This window comes from Limulus polyphemus, unplaced genomic scaffold, assembly GCF_000517525.1.
Source record: "Limulus polyphemus unplaced genomic scaffold, Limulus_polyphemus-2.1.2 Scaffold79, whole genome shotgun sequence".
Classification (NCBI taxonomy): Eukaryota; Metazoa; Arthropoda; class Merostomata; order Xiphosura; family Limulidae; genus Limulus; species Limulus polyphemus.
In genome coordinates, this window is record NW_013665689.1 from 738689 (window position 1) to 761364 (window position 22676).

The 22676-nt window shown below is 30.9% G+C and overlaps 1 protein-coding gene across 1 annotated transcript in view; it reads right to left on the reverse strand.

Annotated features, from left to right (window-relative positions):
- LOC111087890 overlaps positions 1-21977 on the reverse strand; it is a 152474-nt gene extending 130497 nt beyond the window's left edge. The window contains exon 1 of the mRNA XM_022396183.1: positions 21784-21977. Coding sequence (XP_022251891.1) covers positions 21784-21853 — 70 coding nt within the window. The 5' untranslated portion in view covers positions 21854-21977. The remainder of the gene's footprint in view (positions 1-21783) is intronic.
- Between the last annotated feature and the right edge of the window lie 699 nt (positions 21978-22676).

A 22676-nucleotide genomic window follows, 5' to 3' on the forward strand; every position in this document is an offset into this window, starting at 1 on the left:
GCCCAAGAGTTGGCGGTGGGTGGTGATGACTAGCTGCCTTCCCTCTAGTCTTATACTGCTAAATTAGGGACGGCTAGCGCAGATAGCTCTCGTGTAGCTTTGCGCGAAATTCCAAAAACAAAACATACGAAGAAATTAAAGCCACAGTCAACATTTGTTTCTTAAGTCAACAATGATGAGTCGGTTTATTTCACTATCAAAGACTAGTTTATGTCTTCATCAAAGTTTTGTTTGAGGTCTTGTACAATAATGCAAAGGCACAGGTTTAAAGCCATCACTAGGAAATATTTTAAAGTCATAGCTAAAGAGTTGATTAAGGTCACAACTAAAGAGTGTTTTAAAGTTATCGCTGAGATATACTTTAAGTTTAAAATCACAAGCTTATCTCTGTTACATAGGTACGGCACTTAAACTGTTCTGATAAAAAAAAAGGCATTCTGAGAGTGGTAACAATTTAGCCTTAAGGAAATTAAGTTATAATTTCTAATGTGTTAAACTTATTGACGTAAAGAAATATTTGGCAGTTCATAAATAAACACAATCTCCACAAGGCGTATTTCCAAGTGAATGAGCTACTAATGAAATAATGATTTTGAAGCGTACGGCTATTAGGTTTACGTTTATGCAACATATTCTGTTTAATTCACTAATTATTTTTTTTTTTACACTGAAAATCTAATCTCGGAAAAAAATACTTAAATCTTTAAAAAGAGTGAAATTAGTAGCTAAAACTGCTGATTTATAGTGTTTATAGCTACTGTAATAAAATTTAAGAATATTTTGAAAATATTATAATGTTCTGAAATGAATGACAAGAACATGATAAAATAATAAATAAATAAAATCGTCAGGTAATCGTAAACACTCGTGTACTTTTTAACTACATACAGTTGTGTTATTTTCTTTGAACAAATAAAATAAATATAATTAATTAGTCTATTTTGTTGTTGTTGTTTATGAAGCACTTATTAGTTACTATTGAATATGATTTTCTTGTTTGATTTATTATTCTTCCCGCGATTGATGTTTTTGACAGGCCTATCCTTATTCTAACTAGTCTCCTGAAAGCCACTGCACGTGCAAGGAGAAGCAAGTCGTTTCTGGTTGTGACAGTGTAATTGATTTTCACTTAGCAAATTTGCATGAAGGTTTATCTCAGTATTTTTACCCAATGCCCTAAAAATTACCATTATTATTTTTCATTACACAGATAGGTCATAAGTCACATAAGAAAAACATACCTTAGATATCACAAAGTACTAAATCAAACATTTGTAATTTTGCCTCAAAATATTGTTGTTGTTTTTTTACATTGCAAACACGTTCTATTTAATTTTCAATTTCTTTAGAGACTGTGAAATTCAATCTGGTTATATGCAAAAAAAAAGACGTTGACAGCTGGAACCTTTGATAAAGAAATATATATATATATGAAAATGTATATCGTCGAGTTATAAGCAAACGTCACAACTTTTGACATGTTAATCCATAGTGAGCAATAATAACTTAGAAGTCGATATTCGAGGCATAAAGTAATGAAACGACATTCGTATTCCAAGTGCTGTCGTTTGTTAAAGCTTTACTTGTATTCATGTTTCTAGGTTCAGAAATATAAGGAGTTATCTATTGACAGAATGAAGCAGGGTGTCTTTCAAATACATTAAAAATATTTTTATGAATTTTAAAAATAGGTTATTTGAACTAATTTATTTCATGACAATAATAAGATATTGAAAGAAGTATTCGTTTCACGTAATTATGTTTTGCATCTTGTATCTAGTTCTTTGAAAAGTATATGTGTCTCCTAGCTGATGATACGCCATCTATAGATGAAATATTCACTTAATTTACCACAATTTCTCGTGGTGATCTAGGTTACTATTCGCATTTAAAGACAGGCAATTATTTTCATCTTATAAGCCCCCAGTGCTTTAGTGGTAACTCTACAGGCTTACGGCGCTAAGATTCAGATTTTGATACCTCTGGTGAGCAGAGCACACATAGCCCATTGTATACTTTTGTATTTAACAATAACAAAAAGAAACGAATCAGCTTATAAAATTAAATCGAAAACCATAGATATGTAGGTAGGCAAGTTTCTCAACTGTACGAATGATTTTGTTAGGGTTTGCTTAATGATCTATTTAGTTGATTGTGTTTAACAAGTCATATTTCCGTCAGTTTGTTTTTTAGCGCAAAACTGTACAATGGAATATTTGCGTAGTGTCAGCCTTGGTGGAGCATAGTAACTTAAAATGACTAATTATCTTACACTTTGTTTTCTTCAATTGCGTTTCTCTGAGTAAAATTTTATCTTGAAAATCTCTAGGTCTTTTTTTTTCATAAGCCGTGAATTCATAATGCATGTATGAATCCTCTTTAGCTCAGGTAGTTTTGAAACTTTCCCCCTTAAAAATGTTTTCGATTATATTCACTGTATAGGGGAATTTAGGGGGATTGTTTGTCTATTTATTTCGCCAAGTTTTAAAAGACAACTGTTACTTTTTAATGAATATGCACTTAAAAATATACCTTTTGTTTGGGAAAGTAGTACTTTACTACAGCTTTTTTTCGATTTGTTTAGTATGTTTTTGTCATAAGATTTAAACTATTTCATAAGATTCAATGGTTTCAACATTTACAGAATTTATTTTCAAGATTCGTGGCAAATATTTATCACTCGCTTACTATGATAACAATTTTTGTTCTCCAAACGTTCTACAATTCACGTTGGACTTGTATAAAGAATATACTTATTATGTTTACTTTTCCTACAAAAGCAGTTATAAGTATTATTTTCCAGTTTTCCATATCTACAAGTTTTAATTAATCATCACTAATCACAAGAATTATCCAATAAAGCCTATCTTTCTGCGGTGGCTTGCCTTTTTATTCAGCCTAACTGCATTGCTTAATAATAAATCACATTTTCATATGCGCATAAAAATTAATAGCACGTTTAAAAAAATGTTAAGATGGAAATTGGGTCCTTGAAAAAAAATGTTTCTGATAAGATGTTTGTTGAGAGCTAGGAGATGATTGAAATTAAATGTTTTGTCTCGTCTGTTTTTAAAAGAAATGACGTTAGAATTAATCCGAATCATTAAGATATTAATATATTGGTAATGCAAGGACGAGATAATGTTTTACCAAGGATTTTAAATGAGTTCAAAGATCATATATGTGAGCCTTTTTCCTTCGTTTTTAATAAGTCAACAGACAATGAGTTGGTCTCTGAGGATTGGAGAGTTTCCAATGTCACTTTCCTTTTTAAAAAGGATGAGAAAATTTACTCAGGAAAGTTTGGGCCAGTTAGTTTTACTTCTGTAGTTTTGAAACATTTAATGAAATAAAAAGAGAACCAACGTAGCTTCACTAAATAGAAGTCTGTTTTAATAGTATGTTAATTTTTTGAGGATGTTACCTGTTATCTTGATGATGGAAATGGTATTGATTTCTGTACTTACAGTTTAAAAAAAACAAAAACTTTTGATAAGGCGACACACTAACTATTAGCCAAGAAAATCACACTAGTAGCTGTCGAGGAAAAATTAATTAATGGCATTGTAGGGTGGCTTTGGGAAAGAAATTGAGAAAGTACTTTAATGGAGTCCAGTCAAACTGGACCATTGTTACAAGTAAGAATGCGTCAGGGGTAAGTGCTTGGGCCTTTATTTCTTTCTCATTTACACTACTGGTATTGGTTGGAACGTAATTGGCAAATATGTAAGGTTTACTGAATAAATTAAACTGTTGGTAATTTTATTTCTATCGAGAATGTAGGTAGTTAGTACAGAAGGTTTTAGGTCAATTGGTAAGTTAGACAAATAGTTAGCGAATGGTCTTTAATTATAGTAAGTGGGAAATTAGGTGGGAGATTAGGCATTTGTATTCTCATAATTGTGGTCACGCATTTAATATAGATTAGAATCTATTCAGTAGCGTGAGTGAATAAAGATCTTGGTATAGTGCTAGTACTAAAACTGATATACTTATATATTTATTTATATACATATCGATTACAAGGCCAAAAAAGGTAATTACTTTTTTATACTGATAACTAGTTAGATTTCTTGAAATATTGTGTGCAGTTTTATTTTCGTTATCTGAGTAAGAATATTAACTTATAAAAGAAGTTTCAGAGAAAAGCTACTGAGATAATTCTAGAGATGGAAAGATTATCTTATGGTGATAAAATGACATTTCTAAACTAATTTTCTCTTGAGGAAAGAAAAGTAAGAGATGATCTTATTTAAGTTTACAAGAGTATACGAGAGGGTTGAGAGGATAAGGGCATATGATTTATTTGTGCTGTGCCCTGAAGATCAAAAGAATGAGAGAACACAAGTTTAAGATATCGAAAAGAAAGTCTAGGCTCCAGTTAAGACAGTTTTATTTTTATAATAGGATGATTAGCTCATAGAATGAGTTTCCGTTGGCAGTAGTGGAGATCAGCACATTGAGGAGTTTAAAGAGGGTATTGGATGATTTTGTGAGAAATAAAAGGTGTATTTGAATTACGTTTTTGTTACGGTTAGGTGTACAAGAGAGAATTGAAGACCAAATGATTCTTTTTTGTCAGTAATGTAAATTACTGTAATTAATTAATGTAATCAATGTAAATTTTGCTATAAATCCTACACTTTTATAAAATGAAATGAATATTTTGTTTCGTAAATTTAGTGGGGTAAATAAAAACTATAAATTTTCTTGACATTTTGAAAATATCGGAAGATTAGAAATGTAATAAAGGTTATCTTATGTATGTGAAATTCACATAATTTTGACTGCTAGAAACATAAGAAAGATAACATTTTCTGCCATAGGTCGATATATCTAGCTCAAATCTTATAACTGTAAATTTGCTATTAATTAGATATGCATGCAAAGGGTGTCACGTGCTCACGATTTCTACCAGTGGTCGTAATAATTCCTTTCAATGGTTTTGTAGCATTATAGCAGTGTTGTAACAGTAACACCACATGCTTCCTTTATCTGAATTAAATTTAGCTTTTCATAAAGACCATTAGATAGGCCTAAGCTATACTATAATAAGAAAAGGGTTTATCTGATGGTTATTTGATTGTTCTCAAGAAAATATGGATAACTGAATAAACATTATTCAATTACAAAACAAATGTTAAGATATTTTAGGTGTAACGGATTAATAATTAAATTGATGCTATTTCAAAAACTCCTCCTGTGATACTTTAATAAAATAATATAAACTAATATAGATAGACATGTTAATAAAAAATTGTTTGTTTGTTTAAATTTAAGCACAAAGCTACACAAAGGGCTATCTGTGCTCTGCCCACCACGGGTATCGAAACCCGGTTTCTAGCGTTGTAAGTCCGCAGACATACCGCTGTGACACTGGGGGCCTTTTGAAAAGGAAATAATAGGTGTTAATAGACAGAACTGAGGCTGGTTTTAAGTCAAAAGACAACAAATCTACACATATTGTTTATTCTCTAGCTACTTTTCCCTCATATAGAGTTAGTTATATCGTCGCCATTTTTACTTGATATAGTGTTAATTATATCGTCACAAAGACATATTACTTGTTCTTTCGTGAATTTAATTTACTTTCACAAAAAAGTAACAATAAGTAGATTTTTAAACTATGTAATTTGTTGTTCTAATGAAGTTCAAATACACTAATAAGGATGTGTTAGTTCTCATAGATCATTAAGGATATTCCGGTGAAATAAACAAATCTATTCTCTAGCTTCATAGATCATTAAGGATATTCCAGTGAAATAAACAAATCTATTCTCTAGCTTCATAGATCATTAAGGATATTCCAGTGAAATAAACAAATCTATTCTCTAGCTTCACAACTTTATTTTAGAGAGAAAAATTGGAAACATATATTTTGTATATATGTATGTGTGTTTAGTTGTTCTAATGGAAAATAAATTACACGAATTCTACGTTGACTTGCAAATTAATATTAACAGATATATGCTTTACATTACTATTTCACAATAACATTCATTAAAAAAAGTGCCTAAGTGCGATTTTGGAAAGGAAATATTAGTTGTTAATATGTAAAATAGCTTTTCATAAACACATTAGTACATTTTCATAGCTTATTCTTTTAGTGATAAAGCTGACCAAAATATTCTCATTTTCCTTTTTTATTATAATACAAAATGGCAAGGTACACAAATTGTGCTTTTTAGTATATTACTAGCAAATGTACTCGAACCTCGCGTGCCATTTATTTTGATGCTTTCTTAGCGGATGGCGGGACGGCGTGCGTGTGTGTTATTCATTATGCAGGCTTATTGAATACGCGCAGCATTAAATGTCACCTTCGTTTAGTGTCGGTTTCAGATAATAATAAGTGAAAAGTTTGTCATACTCACGTCTGTTATTCGATTGTTTATACATTTGAACTAACAATTTTGTGGTCTATCAAATTTCAACGAAATTGGTTCAGTCAGTTCCTTTCGTGAATTTAATAAAGTCAAGACACCTGACAAGCAGACTGATGGACAAATCTGCAATCAGTAATATTTTCTTACGTTGAAGAATAGTACGTTGTTACCTATTCTTATAAGAAATATATATAGAGAATGAAACTACATTATATTTTTCAGATTGTTGATGTTTAAATTCTTAGATACACAACACGTGCAAGTTAACAAATCTAACGAAACCATGAAATGTTGTATGATTTACAGTAGCTACGATTATGAGTTTGGTTGTCAACCTTTTTTTTTTGGATTATCTTCAACTTTTTCTTGACATTGATTTTGAGAAATGAAGAGAGTAATAATAATTTTGAGAAATTCATTGTGCTTTGCGAGAACAGTAAATGTATAAGTGAATACTAGTAATGTTTTGTATTTTACAGAAAACTATATAATGGAAATGCTCTGTTGAAAACTGTATAATTGTTTGAGTTTTGTCTACAAAAACTGTAAAACTTTGTACAAAGTATAATGCACCTAACTGGCTTCGAGACGTATATTTCACCAATTCATAAAAGGCCATTTGCTTATCACAATAGTAGGTGTAACTTTACCACATTCGTTTTTACACATGAAAGCGACCTGGTATGTAGAATAAACTATTGATGTGGTGATTCAGTCAAGTATCATATATGATAATGTATGGCATCATTACGCTTCCACATTGATCACCCGCTATATCTTTACACTTATATTATCTTCATCCTACGATCCCAATATTCACTTTAGTTTTTACGTCTTTAATTAAAAACCAGAAGAGTCTCATTTAGTAATTGTCAACAAATGTATAGTTTCTCTTCATCCTCTCCATAAATAAGTTGAATATACAGCGTGAGCTCCGCTTGACACAATTCTTTTTAAGTCAACGCTTTTTGGTACAAAGTTTCATGGACTGCACAATAAAATTAATTATTATTATTATTTAGTGCAGTTTAAAAAGTAAGGAATCATTCAATTTGGACGCAACAGTTGAAAGTCACCATCTGGAGACTTTTATATTAACTAAAGTACCAGACAATAAAACCTGATTTTTTTTCGTTACTCTACTGCAAAGCAATATAATCAATGTTAAGTAAACAATATCTGCTCTGACAATTCAATCTTCATATAATAACACAATTAAAATTATAATTTAATAGCTTTACAAAACCTACATCTGAACAAGATGATACAACTAAAACAGAACAATTTCATTCCGTCTGAGTTGAATAACAGGATAAAAACAACATCTAAGTTATAATCCCTGGGAATATTATTTTATTCCCAACTGATCGGTAATACTAATTAATTGACAAAACGAAACAAATTATGTTGTTAAAATATGAATAGTTGTATAAGACTAACATCAGAGCATTACTAATAATCCACTGCTGAACTAGGTTATTTAAATACTATCTGGACAATCCGGCATAGCCGTTAGCCTTTCAAGAACAATGACGTGTATCTAATGCATTAATCCACTCTAATTAGTCAATAACTCTCCCCCCCCCCAAAAAAAAATATACATTAAAGCTGAAAGTTGCTGCATATGCCTAAGTAACGCTTCCATCTAAACAATGATTAAACAGTTGTTTTCATGAAGTACCTTGAACCGGGCATGGTCTAGCAGTTAACTTACTCGGACTGTAAATCCAAAGATTTCATGTTCGCGGCTGACTACCACAAAAAACGCGCTACGCACTTTGGGGGCCGAGAGTGCGTAATAGGAGTGAGGGTATAATTCCAGTATTCTGTCAGACATGAGTAGCTAAACAGTTGACGACAAGTTCTGTTTACTAGCTTCCTCTAGTCTAGCAGCTTAAAACTGTACGTGTATGTGTAGTTTAGGGTAGCTCTATGCGAAAACTATGCTTGAGTGGTATAATATATCTCATAGATGAACAATTTCGCGTCAACATGATCAAGATTTCGAAACTTTTACATAACAATTCATCAAGAATCAAATTAATTGCCCTTAGAGAAATAGAAGACACAAATATATAGGTGGGCGCTACAGTATCTGCCAGATGATTTGATAGTTTTTCGTTTGATTATAGGCTATGTTTATCATTGCGTAATCACTCAACATAAGAAAATTAAATAGCTAAAAAAAATCTTTGATCAGAACAAATTCAGTAAATCCATTTGAAGAAAGAATTACATTTCTGCATACTTAACTTAAAAAAAAAACGTATTTCAGTTCTTTTATAACTATATTGTACATCGCTTCCTGCTTAATGTGCTTAACTTAGTAATTTATATTAGGCCTTTGCAAGCTACATCTTCTTTATCCTCTAAGGCTTTGAAATGGATTTGAAAAATGTTTCCCACCATATGTATATATATATATATGGATTCACACACCATTATTCATAGATATCTCGAGCCTAGTATTCACACTAACAAATTAAGATGTTTAATCATTTTTCGTTCTTTTGCGTATCTTAACATTTCTTTTTTTTTTTCTTTTTTCAAACACTAACGATTCTTTCCTCCGACGAAATTTCCAATGATCCTACGGTTTCCTTTTTTCCTAGGAAACAGAAGCTATTGGGAGAAAAACTCTGTAAGATTCATGTTGCCACTAAACATCTTTTCGAATGTAGCAGCTTAGAAAAAAAAAAACCAACTAGAATGGCGAGTCACTAGGGAAACAAGTTAAAATTACTTCTTGAATTAAGTTCAACTTTAATTTGCTGGCTGTAAATTATGTTGTCGCTGTTAAAAGAAATTGGTTTCTTTCGTTTGTTATAGTTTACATAAGATAGCATATACCTAATCCTTTGATTAACAGAAAGTAATTTAGGCAGCTAAAAACTTAAAATAATATATGCGAAAACATAAGTAGAAATTTATGATGTAATGAGCATAAATTTAATAAATTTGTTCATAAAGAAATTTTAAATAATTGAGACAACCAAATAAAAAGTTTTCTCATTAGTCATGCATTATTACTTTTTTCTTCCCAGAAACACCCAACTGAATGAAATATCTTTATTTGTCTAACATTGCAGTATTTTCACAGACGTGACAAGTTTCTGGATTGCATATATAATTCAGTAATTCAAATGCTCTAATATCACTTACGCCTATAATCGAAACGATGGATGCCAAACCCTAACAAAACCTAAATATTTAAGGTGTATATGATTTATCTCGTTTTCAAACGTCAATCGGATAGATAAATGTTTTAAGCCCATACATTACTAGCGAAATAGGTGGATATAATAATATAGCATCTGTCAGGTGAGATTAATGCTGTTTTAGGTCAAAACAGTTAATGTTCAAAAAAAAAAGAAAAGTAGATGCCTTTATGCAAAGTTTGACAGCACGGCTTCTTTACAATATGAAATCAAAAATTCTATTACAATGAAGATTCCACCTATCATAGTTTCTAAGGTCGTGACGTTAGTTTCAGTAACTAAATAGGATTTCCGTATGTTGTGTCATACTTTCAAATCGAATAGATATGTTAAGGGCATAAAACGTAATTTCGAACGACAGTCTTATTCAGACAGTGATCCAGTTTTCTTACAAGAACAAAATTTCAGTCGAACTAGATAAAAAGATTTGAAACTCTGAAACTTCTCAACAAAATAATGTTTTAAGTAGTAATATGGTAAATGGATCCATTTTCTTACATATTTTTTTTCACTTGATTGCGCCAAATAGTTTGAAGATTTATTCAAATTCCAGCAGAAAATCTTTTTAATATGTGTAACCATTCTCACTAGTTATACAAACACAATTTAATTATTCCATTAATTGGATACGAAAAACTCTCCTCACAGCTTAAACGACAGAAAAAACAAATTGGGTATTTAGGAATTTTAACTTAAACTGAGAACCAGCATGTATCATTTCTTTAACATTTTATCTACTTTTTACAATACAATATGAACAATACATCTATTTGAAATTAGTTTATGGCTCATAGAAATAGTTATAGTCATAGTTAATAGCCCATACAATTACCTAAATCTAATTATTAATTAGTAGTTAATTTATTATTATCTATTATATCCAGATACTAATTACTAACTAGTTTTATTCTACGTGTCTGCTACTAATTTGCTGCTGTCTACAACCCTCGTTAACAATGGACGTCTGGAAAATTTGATGAAGAAAAGATAACCACCGAGAATAACTACCTATGTTAGAGGTATCTCTGAAAACTACATAATCTGAGATCAGTATTCAAAAAGCCATTACAAAATATGATCATAATTAGTACCCAACCACCTAAAGACCCAGTGGAGATGAAAAATAATATTTACAGCACATATTGTGTATATATTGAATCCAGAATATTAGAGAAACAAAAATATGGGCAGAAGCATCATACTGATTTATCTACAATTTCTTATCCTGCCAAAGAAGAAAATTGTACGGTAAATTGATATAATAGTGAAATAATTGGATATAATCCACACATGAAAAAATAAACATAAAATAAGCCTTTTACATCATAATAACTGATGATACGTTCAGTAAATCTAGCATAGAAGTAAGCAAAACCTACATATCCCTCTTTAAAAAAATCAAATATTTAGTTGATTGAAATTGTACTAGGGGATAACCAGTTGAGTGGATAATACACCTGACATCTGTAAAAACCTCAGTCATTTTATTGAAAGAATCACTTTGCAAATATATTTAGTTAAGGAGAAAATGTCTTAAACTACTGTTCCCCAGTGGCTCAGCGGTATGTCTGGGGGCTCACATCGCTAAAAATCGGGTTTCGACACACTTGTTGGGCATAGCACAGACAGCCCATTGTGTAACCTTCAGTTTAACAATAAACAAACAAATCTAAACTCTTACAAATGTTTACTGGTAAATTACTTTTATTCCCCCAAGACTCCCTAGTTTCCACTTCCACTGTTGTAGAGTTCTTGAAAAATCTCATCTTTGTTTTGTTTTTTCATTAACACGCATATTTTCCTGTTGGAGTTACTGTCAGATAAACAGCTCATCATACTAACATTTATTAATCTGTTTATAATAAAATAGCTTGCAGAACAGTATATTTTGCACGACAAACTATATATCTGAAATCGTTTATGGCTTCATTTGTAGAAAATTCATTACATTATGTAAAATATCAAAGGCCTCTATTCATTTTCCTGTGCTGTCCCCCTTGCTACTCTGTGAATAAAAACCTATTATGAAAAACAGTGTTACTAGTTTGTGCAGACTAGTTTTTGTTTGTTTTTCAATTAAAACTTATCGAATTTACTTTGGGACTAAACTTTACCTAATTTTGAAATAGGCAAATAATCCCCAGTTAATGTTTTACTTATTCAAATTCCGTATAATTTTAGTTATTGTCGATCGAATTTCTGATTTTATTTCTATATTTAAAGCTTTAGTACTGATTTTTTCGTGGTTTTTGTATTTTTGATTTTCAGAGAAAGCAAGCGATTATGTTAAATGAAAGTTTATTTCAAAGAACTTGTTTTGTTTTTTATTGTTTTCAAGGATAAAGCTACAAACAGGCAATCTGTGCTTGGTCCACCGAGGATCTCTAAACCCGAATCTTAATGTTTTAGTCCTCGGACTTACTGGTGAGCCACCGTTGGAAGGGAGGGGGCCAAAAGAAATACATATATTATATATCCTCATCTTGTAATTTTTTCCCTTACTTAACTCAGTTTAGTAACTAAATGACAAATGACTGAGATATTTACAATTTTGCTTTCGATTTATGCATTTTTGATACCTAATTTTACAAATATAAATCTATGAGCGTTTCATAATCACATAAAATGCTGCTATTGAAAATTCGAAAATTTTGTAAGTGAAGCGAATTGAACAAGATTATTAAAAATTGTTAATTTAAAAAGGGAGAAATAGGGGTCTTCAAGAAATTACAGAAACAAGATAGGTAGCTTAAAGTGAAAATGCAATCGCAAAAAATTAAACAAACAAGCTTAAGGTTTGAGACGTAGTGTTGACATTATTTCCTCAAACTATAAATCCCTATTTTAACTCTCCTAAATATTACAGCTTTTAGACATCGAGTACAAATTCTTCATTTCAATTTGTTGTACGCATTATTACATCATTGCGTGGTAGAGAAAAGAAATAAAGCACCCAAGAAGCTGAGTTAAATATAAAAAAAATACTAAAACGTTGGTTGACTTTTCAAAATTTTACATAAGAAAATTTACTGTATATTTTGATTAATTAAAAAACGTACAAAATTAATTATATTCAACAACTGCATGCAGTAAATCGCAAAGACTTTCGATTGCTTTTCATTCTTACTTACATTAGTGACTGTTGTTTTTTTTTAGTACATTGCTGAGAGAGAGGGTAAAGTTTGACATATAGCACCTATATAAAAGCTATTTTATACTATTTATGTGTGTTCTAGCGTGCCCATACATTGCACTTTGTTGCGGGTTTGCTGCCAATGGTAGTTATACTTTTGTTTCTCCATTTTTATGCGTGTTCAGCAACTACAGGTCTTTCTGCGTGACAGGAGGGTTAATCATAGCCCTCGCTAACAGACCACGCACAATTTATTGAGCACGACTTATTGGGCTCCCGACTGATCAACCTACCGTGTGGACAAACGTCTTTCTGACGACTGGAACGGAAACATCGTTTGTTCTTGGTCAATCTTGCAATCTGTCTCTCTCTTAATCACCTGTCGACACCACTCACAAATTACTAGTCTTTGTAAAGGTAAAGTTTTACTTATATTATGATAATTTGCCAACTACTTCTGTTTCATCTACTTTCTAATCACGAAATAAAAAAAAAAATTCATCATGAAAGTCAGTCGACAGTAACTTCTAATTTGCCGAACAAATGCGAAATACAATATTGTAAAATATCATACTGTTGCAAATATAGAAAAGATGAAACACTAGAAAAATACATACCTTTCAAATACAAATTTAAAAAAAAAACTAAAATTATTTGCTGCTTCACGTAGAAATGTTACACTTGGTAAAGCTAATTTCCTGTAGTATGCTAAGGCTGAATTATATCAACTAAGTAAAAGTTGAAATTATAAATCATTATATTAAGGTTAAATAACAGAACTAGCTTGTAGCCACATAACCATCGAATAAGAGATCATCTAGTATGCAGAATATACCATGTGTTTATTTCCATTTTGTTGCTCCATAACTCGTTAGTCAAGAAAGTTCGTTAGTTCCTTTCGCTCTAGCTATCCATTATTCTGCCATTCACCTACATTGTCACTTTTGCTTTCCTGTTGTAATGGCTTCTGCAAGGCTGTAAATTCTATGTAGCTGTAAATAGCGACATTTTCAACTGGCAGGTCAGGTGATATTAAAAGGGTACAACCTCTCTTATGTTCGTTAGGAATGACCAACCGACACATTGGTGACTTACGTAACCTTAAACATATATTAGATAAATAGTATTTAACAGATAAACATCCTGAATGTTTTTTGTTTTTTTTTTGTAGTGCACTTGTCAAATAACAGTTATGTATGTAAACATGCTTCTATCATAAGAACCTATAGGGCTACAATAGGTTATATGAATGCACAGATGAATTTAGACGGATAGGCTATAAATAAAAATATCACATTTAAAGGACGGTGAAAGAAGATTAGAGACCAAGCTACAACCTGAAGATGATAAAGTGTAACTTAATAAGAGAAGCATCTGCAGAAGTTGAAACTACGTGGCGACGGATATACACTTATCGCCCTTAACCCTCATTCACAAGCTACATATGCTGAATAAAACTAGCTAAAATATAAAATACAGATTAAAAGTAGACAGAGGTGCTAAATCTCACATTGTCTATGCTTGAAACTCCCATTCACCACATGGGGTCTGGTATGGGAAGATAGTTGTTCTAAATGAAATCTTGAAGCAAAGAATGAAAAGAGGGAAAAACAAACAACCATGTTTCTAAAAAGACACCATTGATAATGTAAGGTTTAACTCACAACGGTGCTACTTTGGGTTAGTATAACTGGTTCATTAAATAGTTACCTTTCAAATTCCAATGATGTAGTTTATCACACATCTTCCTGCTTGACCAATAGAACAACAGGTTGATAATGTAATCAGATATGTGTATTGTAATTTATATTTTAATATAACTCACATTTTAATACACCATTTTCTTATTGACTTTCTAAATGTTTAAAATATTTTTCTCCCTATGACAGTTACTAAGTGCTATTATGACAAATATTAGAAGGGCAAAAATTAGGATTTTTTTTTATAGAAACTCACAGTTATAAAATATGAACATGGGTCGTGCGTTCAGCAGAAACAAACGCAAAACAGATATTTTTATGTTGTACAGTATATTAAGTGAGGTTATCAGTAGTTACTACAACCAAGTTGTGATTGAACCGAGTTTGTACATTCATTTCTAAACACAAGTTATTGTTTATGTTTTTAATAAGTCGGTGAGGTTAAATAACATAGTGAAGCCGTTGCAGAATGAAGTTATCGTAGAATATATGTTTAAGCAAGTATATTTCAACTTTAGAAAAATTCATCAGTCATCTAGAAACACATTGTTATTAACATTAGATTTATAAAAATTAAATAGCCCAATTATTTGAATTATGCAAGGGACTATTGGCTAAAGTGCAGAGCTGCGGATTTTGTTTGTTTGTTTGGAATTAAGCCCAACGCTACACAACGGGCTATATATGCTCTGCCCACCACGGGTATCGAAACCCGGATTCTAGCGTTGTAGGTCCGCAGACATACCGCTGTGCTACAGGGGGGGGGGGCGTTTTTAATAAGAAAACAGTGAGACCAATTGTTGTAATTTTGTTATTCTTTTATTGCAACATGACCAAACCAACGGATCCCTTTATTATATTTATGTCGTGGTGGTAACTATTCAAAATAACTTTTAGAGTTATAAAAAATGTATAAACGTTACAAACTACTAACACTGAAAATTAGCATCAAATACCATCATTGATTGCCTCATTAATATTCCAAAAGAAATTTCTTTTAAATGATAAGATGATACAACAAAAAGAAACTTAAAAGAACAAACAAGGTAAAAGCCGATAAGTTTCTGAAGCAAAAGAGGTTTACTGTCGCAAAATAAAAAATAAAAAATTAAAACTCGTGTTGTTGCCTTACGTCCCAAATGAATTTTAATCCCAGAAATGGGGGACATTAGAACATGTGATGATAATGTCCATTGCAAAGAGGAATAAAGAATAAAAACTATTCAGTAGACAAAGTTCTTTAGGGCTGCTCTAGGTATCGATAGTCTGGATAAACTAATGTAAACAGAAGACAAATGAGATTCTTACTCTGGTAGCGACAAAATAACTTAAAGGGAGAATACTGACCACAAAATAATTCAAATATCGTCTTATGAAGTGCTCCCCCTTCCCATATTTTTGAGCGATTTGAAAAAGAATTTCCCATATTTAAAAGTATTATATATTAAAAACATACTTGTAACAGAGAAGGCAATTATCACCGCAAGCAATAAAGTTTTATTCAAGAAAATTTGGGCATGCTAAAAGACGTTTCTTACATTGCATACCTAAATAGTTTCCCTTGCCATCTAGAATTACTTTCTTTTATTTTATTTTCTCTGTTTCAACAACACGGCTTTTGTGATTTGAATGAAACGTGGGTTAGTGTTCAGGATATTGCAAGACTCGGTGATCATTGTCTAGAATAGACGATGCTTACAGAAGCCTCATTTAGGGATGAGCTTCATATGCTGATTGAGAATGATGGAGAGAATATTGAATACCTTCGTTGACAGTTTTTGAAAAAATCCTGTACAATGTACACATTTTCCAGAATAGGATATACGTTTCTCAATTATACCTCTGATGAAATTTCATTATTTTAGGACAAGTAGATTGTTAAGGTAACATTAATTTCAAATATATATATATATATTACAATTCTGTAGTTTCATAAGAATTTACACCTAACTTGTACAAGGCATTATTACACAGAGGCCATGAGCAGTAGAAGGTAACGAAAATCCATTAAGCTTAACTCCTATATCACAGCCATGAAAGATGAGGATACCTGAGAATGACTGTTGAACCTAAATCAGGCTGTTTATGTTTTGAGAATCTCATTCGATTCAAAATAACCACTTCTCGAATATAGATGTTTCATCTGTTCAAGGAACAATGAAAGTCCTAGGGGGCATTTAAGCAATGTTTAATATTGGCACCAGAAACATTCCAAAAAACTCTGTAACTCTGTTACTTTAGCTCTTTTTATTGACAAATACCAATTTTGTGCACGAAAAATGCATTTGTTATGTGGTTAAATATTTATCCTTTATGAAAAAAACAAAAAACTTGCTTGTGGTACAGTTTTCCATCGCCTAGAAATGGGTATCTATGATATATACAAATATATGTAACTTTTTTATTAATTTGTATAATTTAGTAAAAACAAGTTGATGTACATATTTACTCTAACATTTATATTTCTAATAAACTCCCATTTTTTGAAAAATGTTACTGTTTCTCCAACTTTTTCTAGTATATAGATATTCACAACATAGCACTACAAAGTATTAAATATATTGATAATATTTTTAGACTTGTTAGCTTTTTTATATTATGAAAATGCACCGTTATAGGCGGATGCAAAAAACTCACGAAATAACCACCATAAGATATAATTTGATCGAATGATTATAACTAAGCTTTTCACAATCAAAATAGAAAGTTTTATTTAGACCTAGCTTGTGTAATACCGGTTGACGCTAGCTTTAGATTTTAAGTGCAGAATTAACTCATATAGATGTTATTGGAATAGAATCCATTGCCAACTTTTCTTGAGTAGATTTCTAGAACAAGAAACTAACAGCGCACGTGTAAACAGTGGTCTGTGGTAGTTATATTTGGGATATTCAGTGCCAAAGCACCATACATGCTGAATCCTAACCTACGAGTAACCAGATCACACTAGCTGTAGTGGCTAACGTTCAAAAAGTAAAAATAAACATCGAATTATAAAGATAAGCATTAGCAGTAGAGACTTACTAGTTCAAAGTTTGCACAAGCATGTTCTAAAACAACTTTTAGATATACTTTCAAACATGTATATAGAAATAACGAACAAATACTAATGCATCAGAATGATTCCTTGCTATTCTCTAAAAGCAGTTTACATTGATCAGATAGGATTTGTTAAGAAGTATAGATAAACATGCTTGTTTTAAATTGATTTATACGTCTTAGAAAAAATATTTCATATCATTTTAACTGGCAATATCTATATCTTGAAGAAAACTTACGCTAATGTCAAAGTTATGAGAATTTTATATACACTTTTTACAAATATATGCTGTAATTTTCGTTGTCAAATTCTAACATTATACGCTAAGTATCTATTCGTTTTGGCGAATAGCTGCTATCGAAAACACACGACAAACAATCAAAACTTCAAAAATGTTGTCATAACGTATAAACAAGCTTTACCATTTGTTCCAATATACTCCTCCAATTCAGGTTTCTCTCTAGTTGGGTTATTTGTTGTATTTCTGAGTAACTGTTTTTTAACGCAAAAAAATTATTGTACTTTAGAATTAAAATATTTCACAAATATACCAATCTTACTAACAATAACATCCTGAAACTTAACAGAGTGAAAATATAATGTAAGAGCACCGTAGTATTGATATCATATTTATAGGAATAGAAATTAGTAAAATAATAAAACTTGTAACCATTTACTCTGATAGTCTGAGATAAAATATTTTACACATTTTCCAATTGACCTGATCAACTAAAAGCTTTTTTTTTCTGTTTAAAAATGACATTAGGATGCACTGTGTATCGATTTGCATGATATTTTATTACTGAAAACTTTAAAGGAGAAACCTTCATCATATATCCTGTATCACACATGAAACAAAATATCTTTTGAAGGAGCCAACACTAACTTTATAATATATCAAAGCTGGAGAGTGAACGTCTTAGAAATGATGTTTCTCTGCAAAGGTATTTGTTTCACCACTACTTGATTTAAAAAAAATGATATCTACCTCTTAACACCACTCTGCAGGGGTGTACAACGTGACTGTGTGTCACTGTTCGTTAAACGAACCATGTATTTTATTGCCAGATATATTTTATGAAATACTGCTGTCACGGGAAAGTGTAGTGTGTAGTAAACTAAATTACCTCTATGTTATTTCGAACACTAGAAAGACTAATTATTAACGTTTACAGATGAAAATCGTCTTTCTAAAGGTGTTTTATTTTCTTTAAAAACAAGATCTATACAGCTTTAAATCTAAAATTTAAAAGTACAAAATTTTCAATTTTCTGCCCTCCCTAAATTTGAGTTAGTGACCAAGGGGAAGGCAGCCAGTTAGCAACACACTAACACCTATCATCCATGATAATAGAGAGATTATCGCTCTTATAACAGATTAAAGAACGGGGAATATTTAGTGGTATCGCACGGATTCGAACCCGACCCGCCAACTCCAAGTTCCAGACCTCTGACACAAATATACGAAGTCTGATGCATAATGTTATCAAAGTAGTCAAAATTATTCATTTAAACGGTTTACTTTTTAAGTTCTCCAAAAACGAAGCTATATTTTCTAAAGATTTCCATTATTGTATACTGTTTGAAAACTTAATATATATTTATATAAGTTATTATATAGTTAAAAATATGAGTTTTCAACTCGTGTCTTATACTAGGGAAAATTACTAAATTGTTTGATATGTACAAACGCAACATAGTAGTATATGAGGTCAAGTTGACTTGCCAATTCTAATTCATACATTTTTGACGAATCGAGATAACGAAGTTTAATTCTTCAATATAAGATACATATAAATGTTTTTACATAAAGGGGTTATTTATTTTTGACATTTTTGTTTTGTTTTGGCTAATCACTAAACTACACAACCCGCTATCTATGCTATGGCCACCAGGGGTATCGAAAACTGAATTTTAGCATCATAGGCCATCAAAGTTACCGCTGAGACAATGAGAATCCTATTTTAAGAGCTATATAGATGTAAAAAAACAAAAAAATTGACCTTATTGACTTGATAAGACAAATACAATAAATATTTCATAATTACCTTAAATGATGTACAGAGTGAATAGCAAGCCTTAGTGTAGAAAAATCTACCGCATAATACATTATTTTCAACAAACCGCCGTCCAAAAGTAAATATATGTTGTTGTTTTTCCGAGGTTGTCAGTAGTTTTCTTATGAAGCTGACAAGAAATGATTTTAACCCAAAAGCCTACCTTCAGCTATAAACCCGTAAATAACATTTTTTTTTCGATCTGTATTTACTCTATTCATAAGACTGTAAATACTTTCTGATATTTTATACAGTGTAGGTTTTTAATTATTCGATTTAATAGGATATTCAAGTTTTCAAAATGTCTTTCAAGTGTTTCTTGAAAAGCTGATAGAAACCAATTTTGTACACATATCCATCATGTTTCAAACTAAGGGCATTTTCTTTTGAATACCACGAGTACTAGATGAAGCTGCTACAAAAGATATAGAAATTAATTAAATTTTTTCGATATTTCTCCTATGTCATCTTTATACATATTATACATTTCCAATAGGTTTTAAAATCCATAAGGATTTTTTGACGAAACGACACTATGCAGACAACTGCTTCACTTAAACAGTGACATTAAATATGAACTATAATTAACCCCAAAAATGAGGATATACATTAATTTGTATTATCCTTAGTTTCTACTTCATAATGTTACAATATAAGGCGAGAATAATCTGTTTTGTTTCTGCCCATAGCGACTGATGAAGAATGGTGTTTTACTGTGCCGGCATTAAATTAGAGAAATTATTGAAACAAAAGACACGTGAATTCTCAAAACCTGTTGATTAAAGTACCAGAAACAAACAAAACATGGTTTGACACTTTGATGTTTACCAATAGTACAGACGTGGAGGTTTACGCTCATATAACAATACAAACGTCTTTATTTTGTTTTGTTTTTTACGGTGGTTTTATTACAAAACATATTTCATTGTACAGTATGAGATTAGGGCTAGTGTTGGTGTTGGAACAGAGACTTAAAAATGTTAGCATTCTTCAATTTAAAACTAGAAATAAATGAACATTAGTGTCTTAACTGTTAGATGTAATATAATCTCTATATATATTCGTCAATTTTCAAAAGAATTGCATAGTTATATAAATCAATAAGTTAGGGTAATTTATTACCATTGGTTCATTATTATAAATATTTTATATGGTGCTTTTTTTTTTTCGTGAATAATATGCAAAAAATAATTTGTAAATTTACTCTGCCTCTATCATTAGCGTTGCTTAATGACGATGTTCCTCTGCCTCAGGTATAAGTGCTATTTACTCGTATAAAGACATCCACTAATCCATTGATTTATAAAATTATAGCCTCAGATCAAATGAATTAAGTTAACATTTTATAGACAAAATACATTTATCATGTCTTAATTCCATACAGGTCGTTCATGTTTTTTTTTCTATATTATGACTCATTTGTATATATATATTTGAATATTATGTATATGCTTGCAAAGACTAATGTAAAGTAGCTGCCTAAAGCATTGAAGAAAACAAACAAATATACAAAGTGAGTTAGGTATTGGTTTTACTATTCTTCTGCTCGTTAATGTGTAACAACAATTCTGAATATTACAATTTGATTACACTTTTTGAAAGTCCAAACATCGACTCAGAAGCTCGAGCGCTTTCAAAAAGTGGGTTCTTCTGCATGACCAGTTATTCTTATAGCAAACGATATTTAGTAATTAAAGACTATTTTATGTTTAACATAACTATTCTTGCGTTAAAAGTACTTTAAAATATTTGTCTTATTTGTACTGGTAGTTCCACATTACCAAGATATCTGCACGTTCCTACACACCACATCAATTTCAACTGAATTCTCACTTATTTCACGACCTGACTGGTTTGATCAAGATGAATATTCAGTTCTCTTATAACCTAAAGTATTTTGATCTCCTCTATAAGCTTATATTTAGATTAGATAACGTAATATAATGATTTCTTAAATTGAATTTTGAAGAAAATAATTACCAAATTTTATGCTTTCAGTTCTTTACTTAATTTAATGTTAATCGTTTTATTCACAAATGATAGCTTTCACAATAATTTAATTACTATTAAACTTACCAAGTGCTGATCAAAACTAACTTCGATATGATATTAAACATCTGATCACTCATCTGAATAACTTCTATTTCTGATTTTTAATAGCATTATATATATATGTTTGATTATTATTTTATATTCATGGACCAATATATTATGCTAAACAAACCGTTTTCAATAGATTGGGTACTTACTAACAATGTGTAGGTAGAGTGCCGCCAACAAGAAAATAAACGGTGGTCGATATCGAAAGATACATTTCATTTTCGTTTTTATCTTCTATATAATTTTACATTTTATTTTGACAAAAGCTATTGAGCTTACTACAGTATAAGCTACAATATTTCGGATGGCTGGTATTGTTTGGGTGATCTACTGATGCGGAGTTCTTCCTTTCCGTATGCTTTGTGAAGACTGGACCGTGTTCGGCGTTTACTTTAAATCGTTACTGTGGTGACGGAGTAAGTCCACTTTATGGGTAGGGAGAAAAGCAGATATGGATTAGCGACGCAGTTATTTGTTTCCCACTTCAACTAATTGTTCTTTTCTCTCTCCCTCTCTCTCTTTAATGTATCAAAAAAACTTAAGACGAAAAATTTGGCTACATGCAGAAGCAATTTTTGATAGAAGCAACGTGTTTTGTTACATATACAAAATTAATAATCCCAATCTCTCTCTTTCATCGTTTGAAGTCAACATAAGAAGTATTGTAAACGTACTTCCGCTGATATTAGTGAACATGTATTAATTTTATGATAAAACGTCATACAATTTTATCATGCTACTTGTGATAAATACCGTATCAACAAAACTTAAGACGAACAATTTTGAGTGAACGGGTATTAATTTTATGATAAAACTTCATACAATTTTATCATGCTACTTGTGATAAATACCGTATCAACAAAACTTAAGACGAACAATATGGCTATATGCAGAAGCAATTTTTGATAGAAGCAAATCGTGTTTTTGTTTGTGTGTCAGCACAATAAATTAACATGTGACTTACATTGATTAATGATATTAACATTAAAATGCGTTCCCATAAGCAAAGGTTACGCGACACAAAAACTGAATTGTTTAAAAG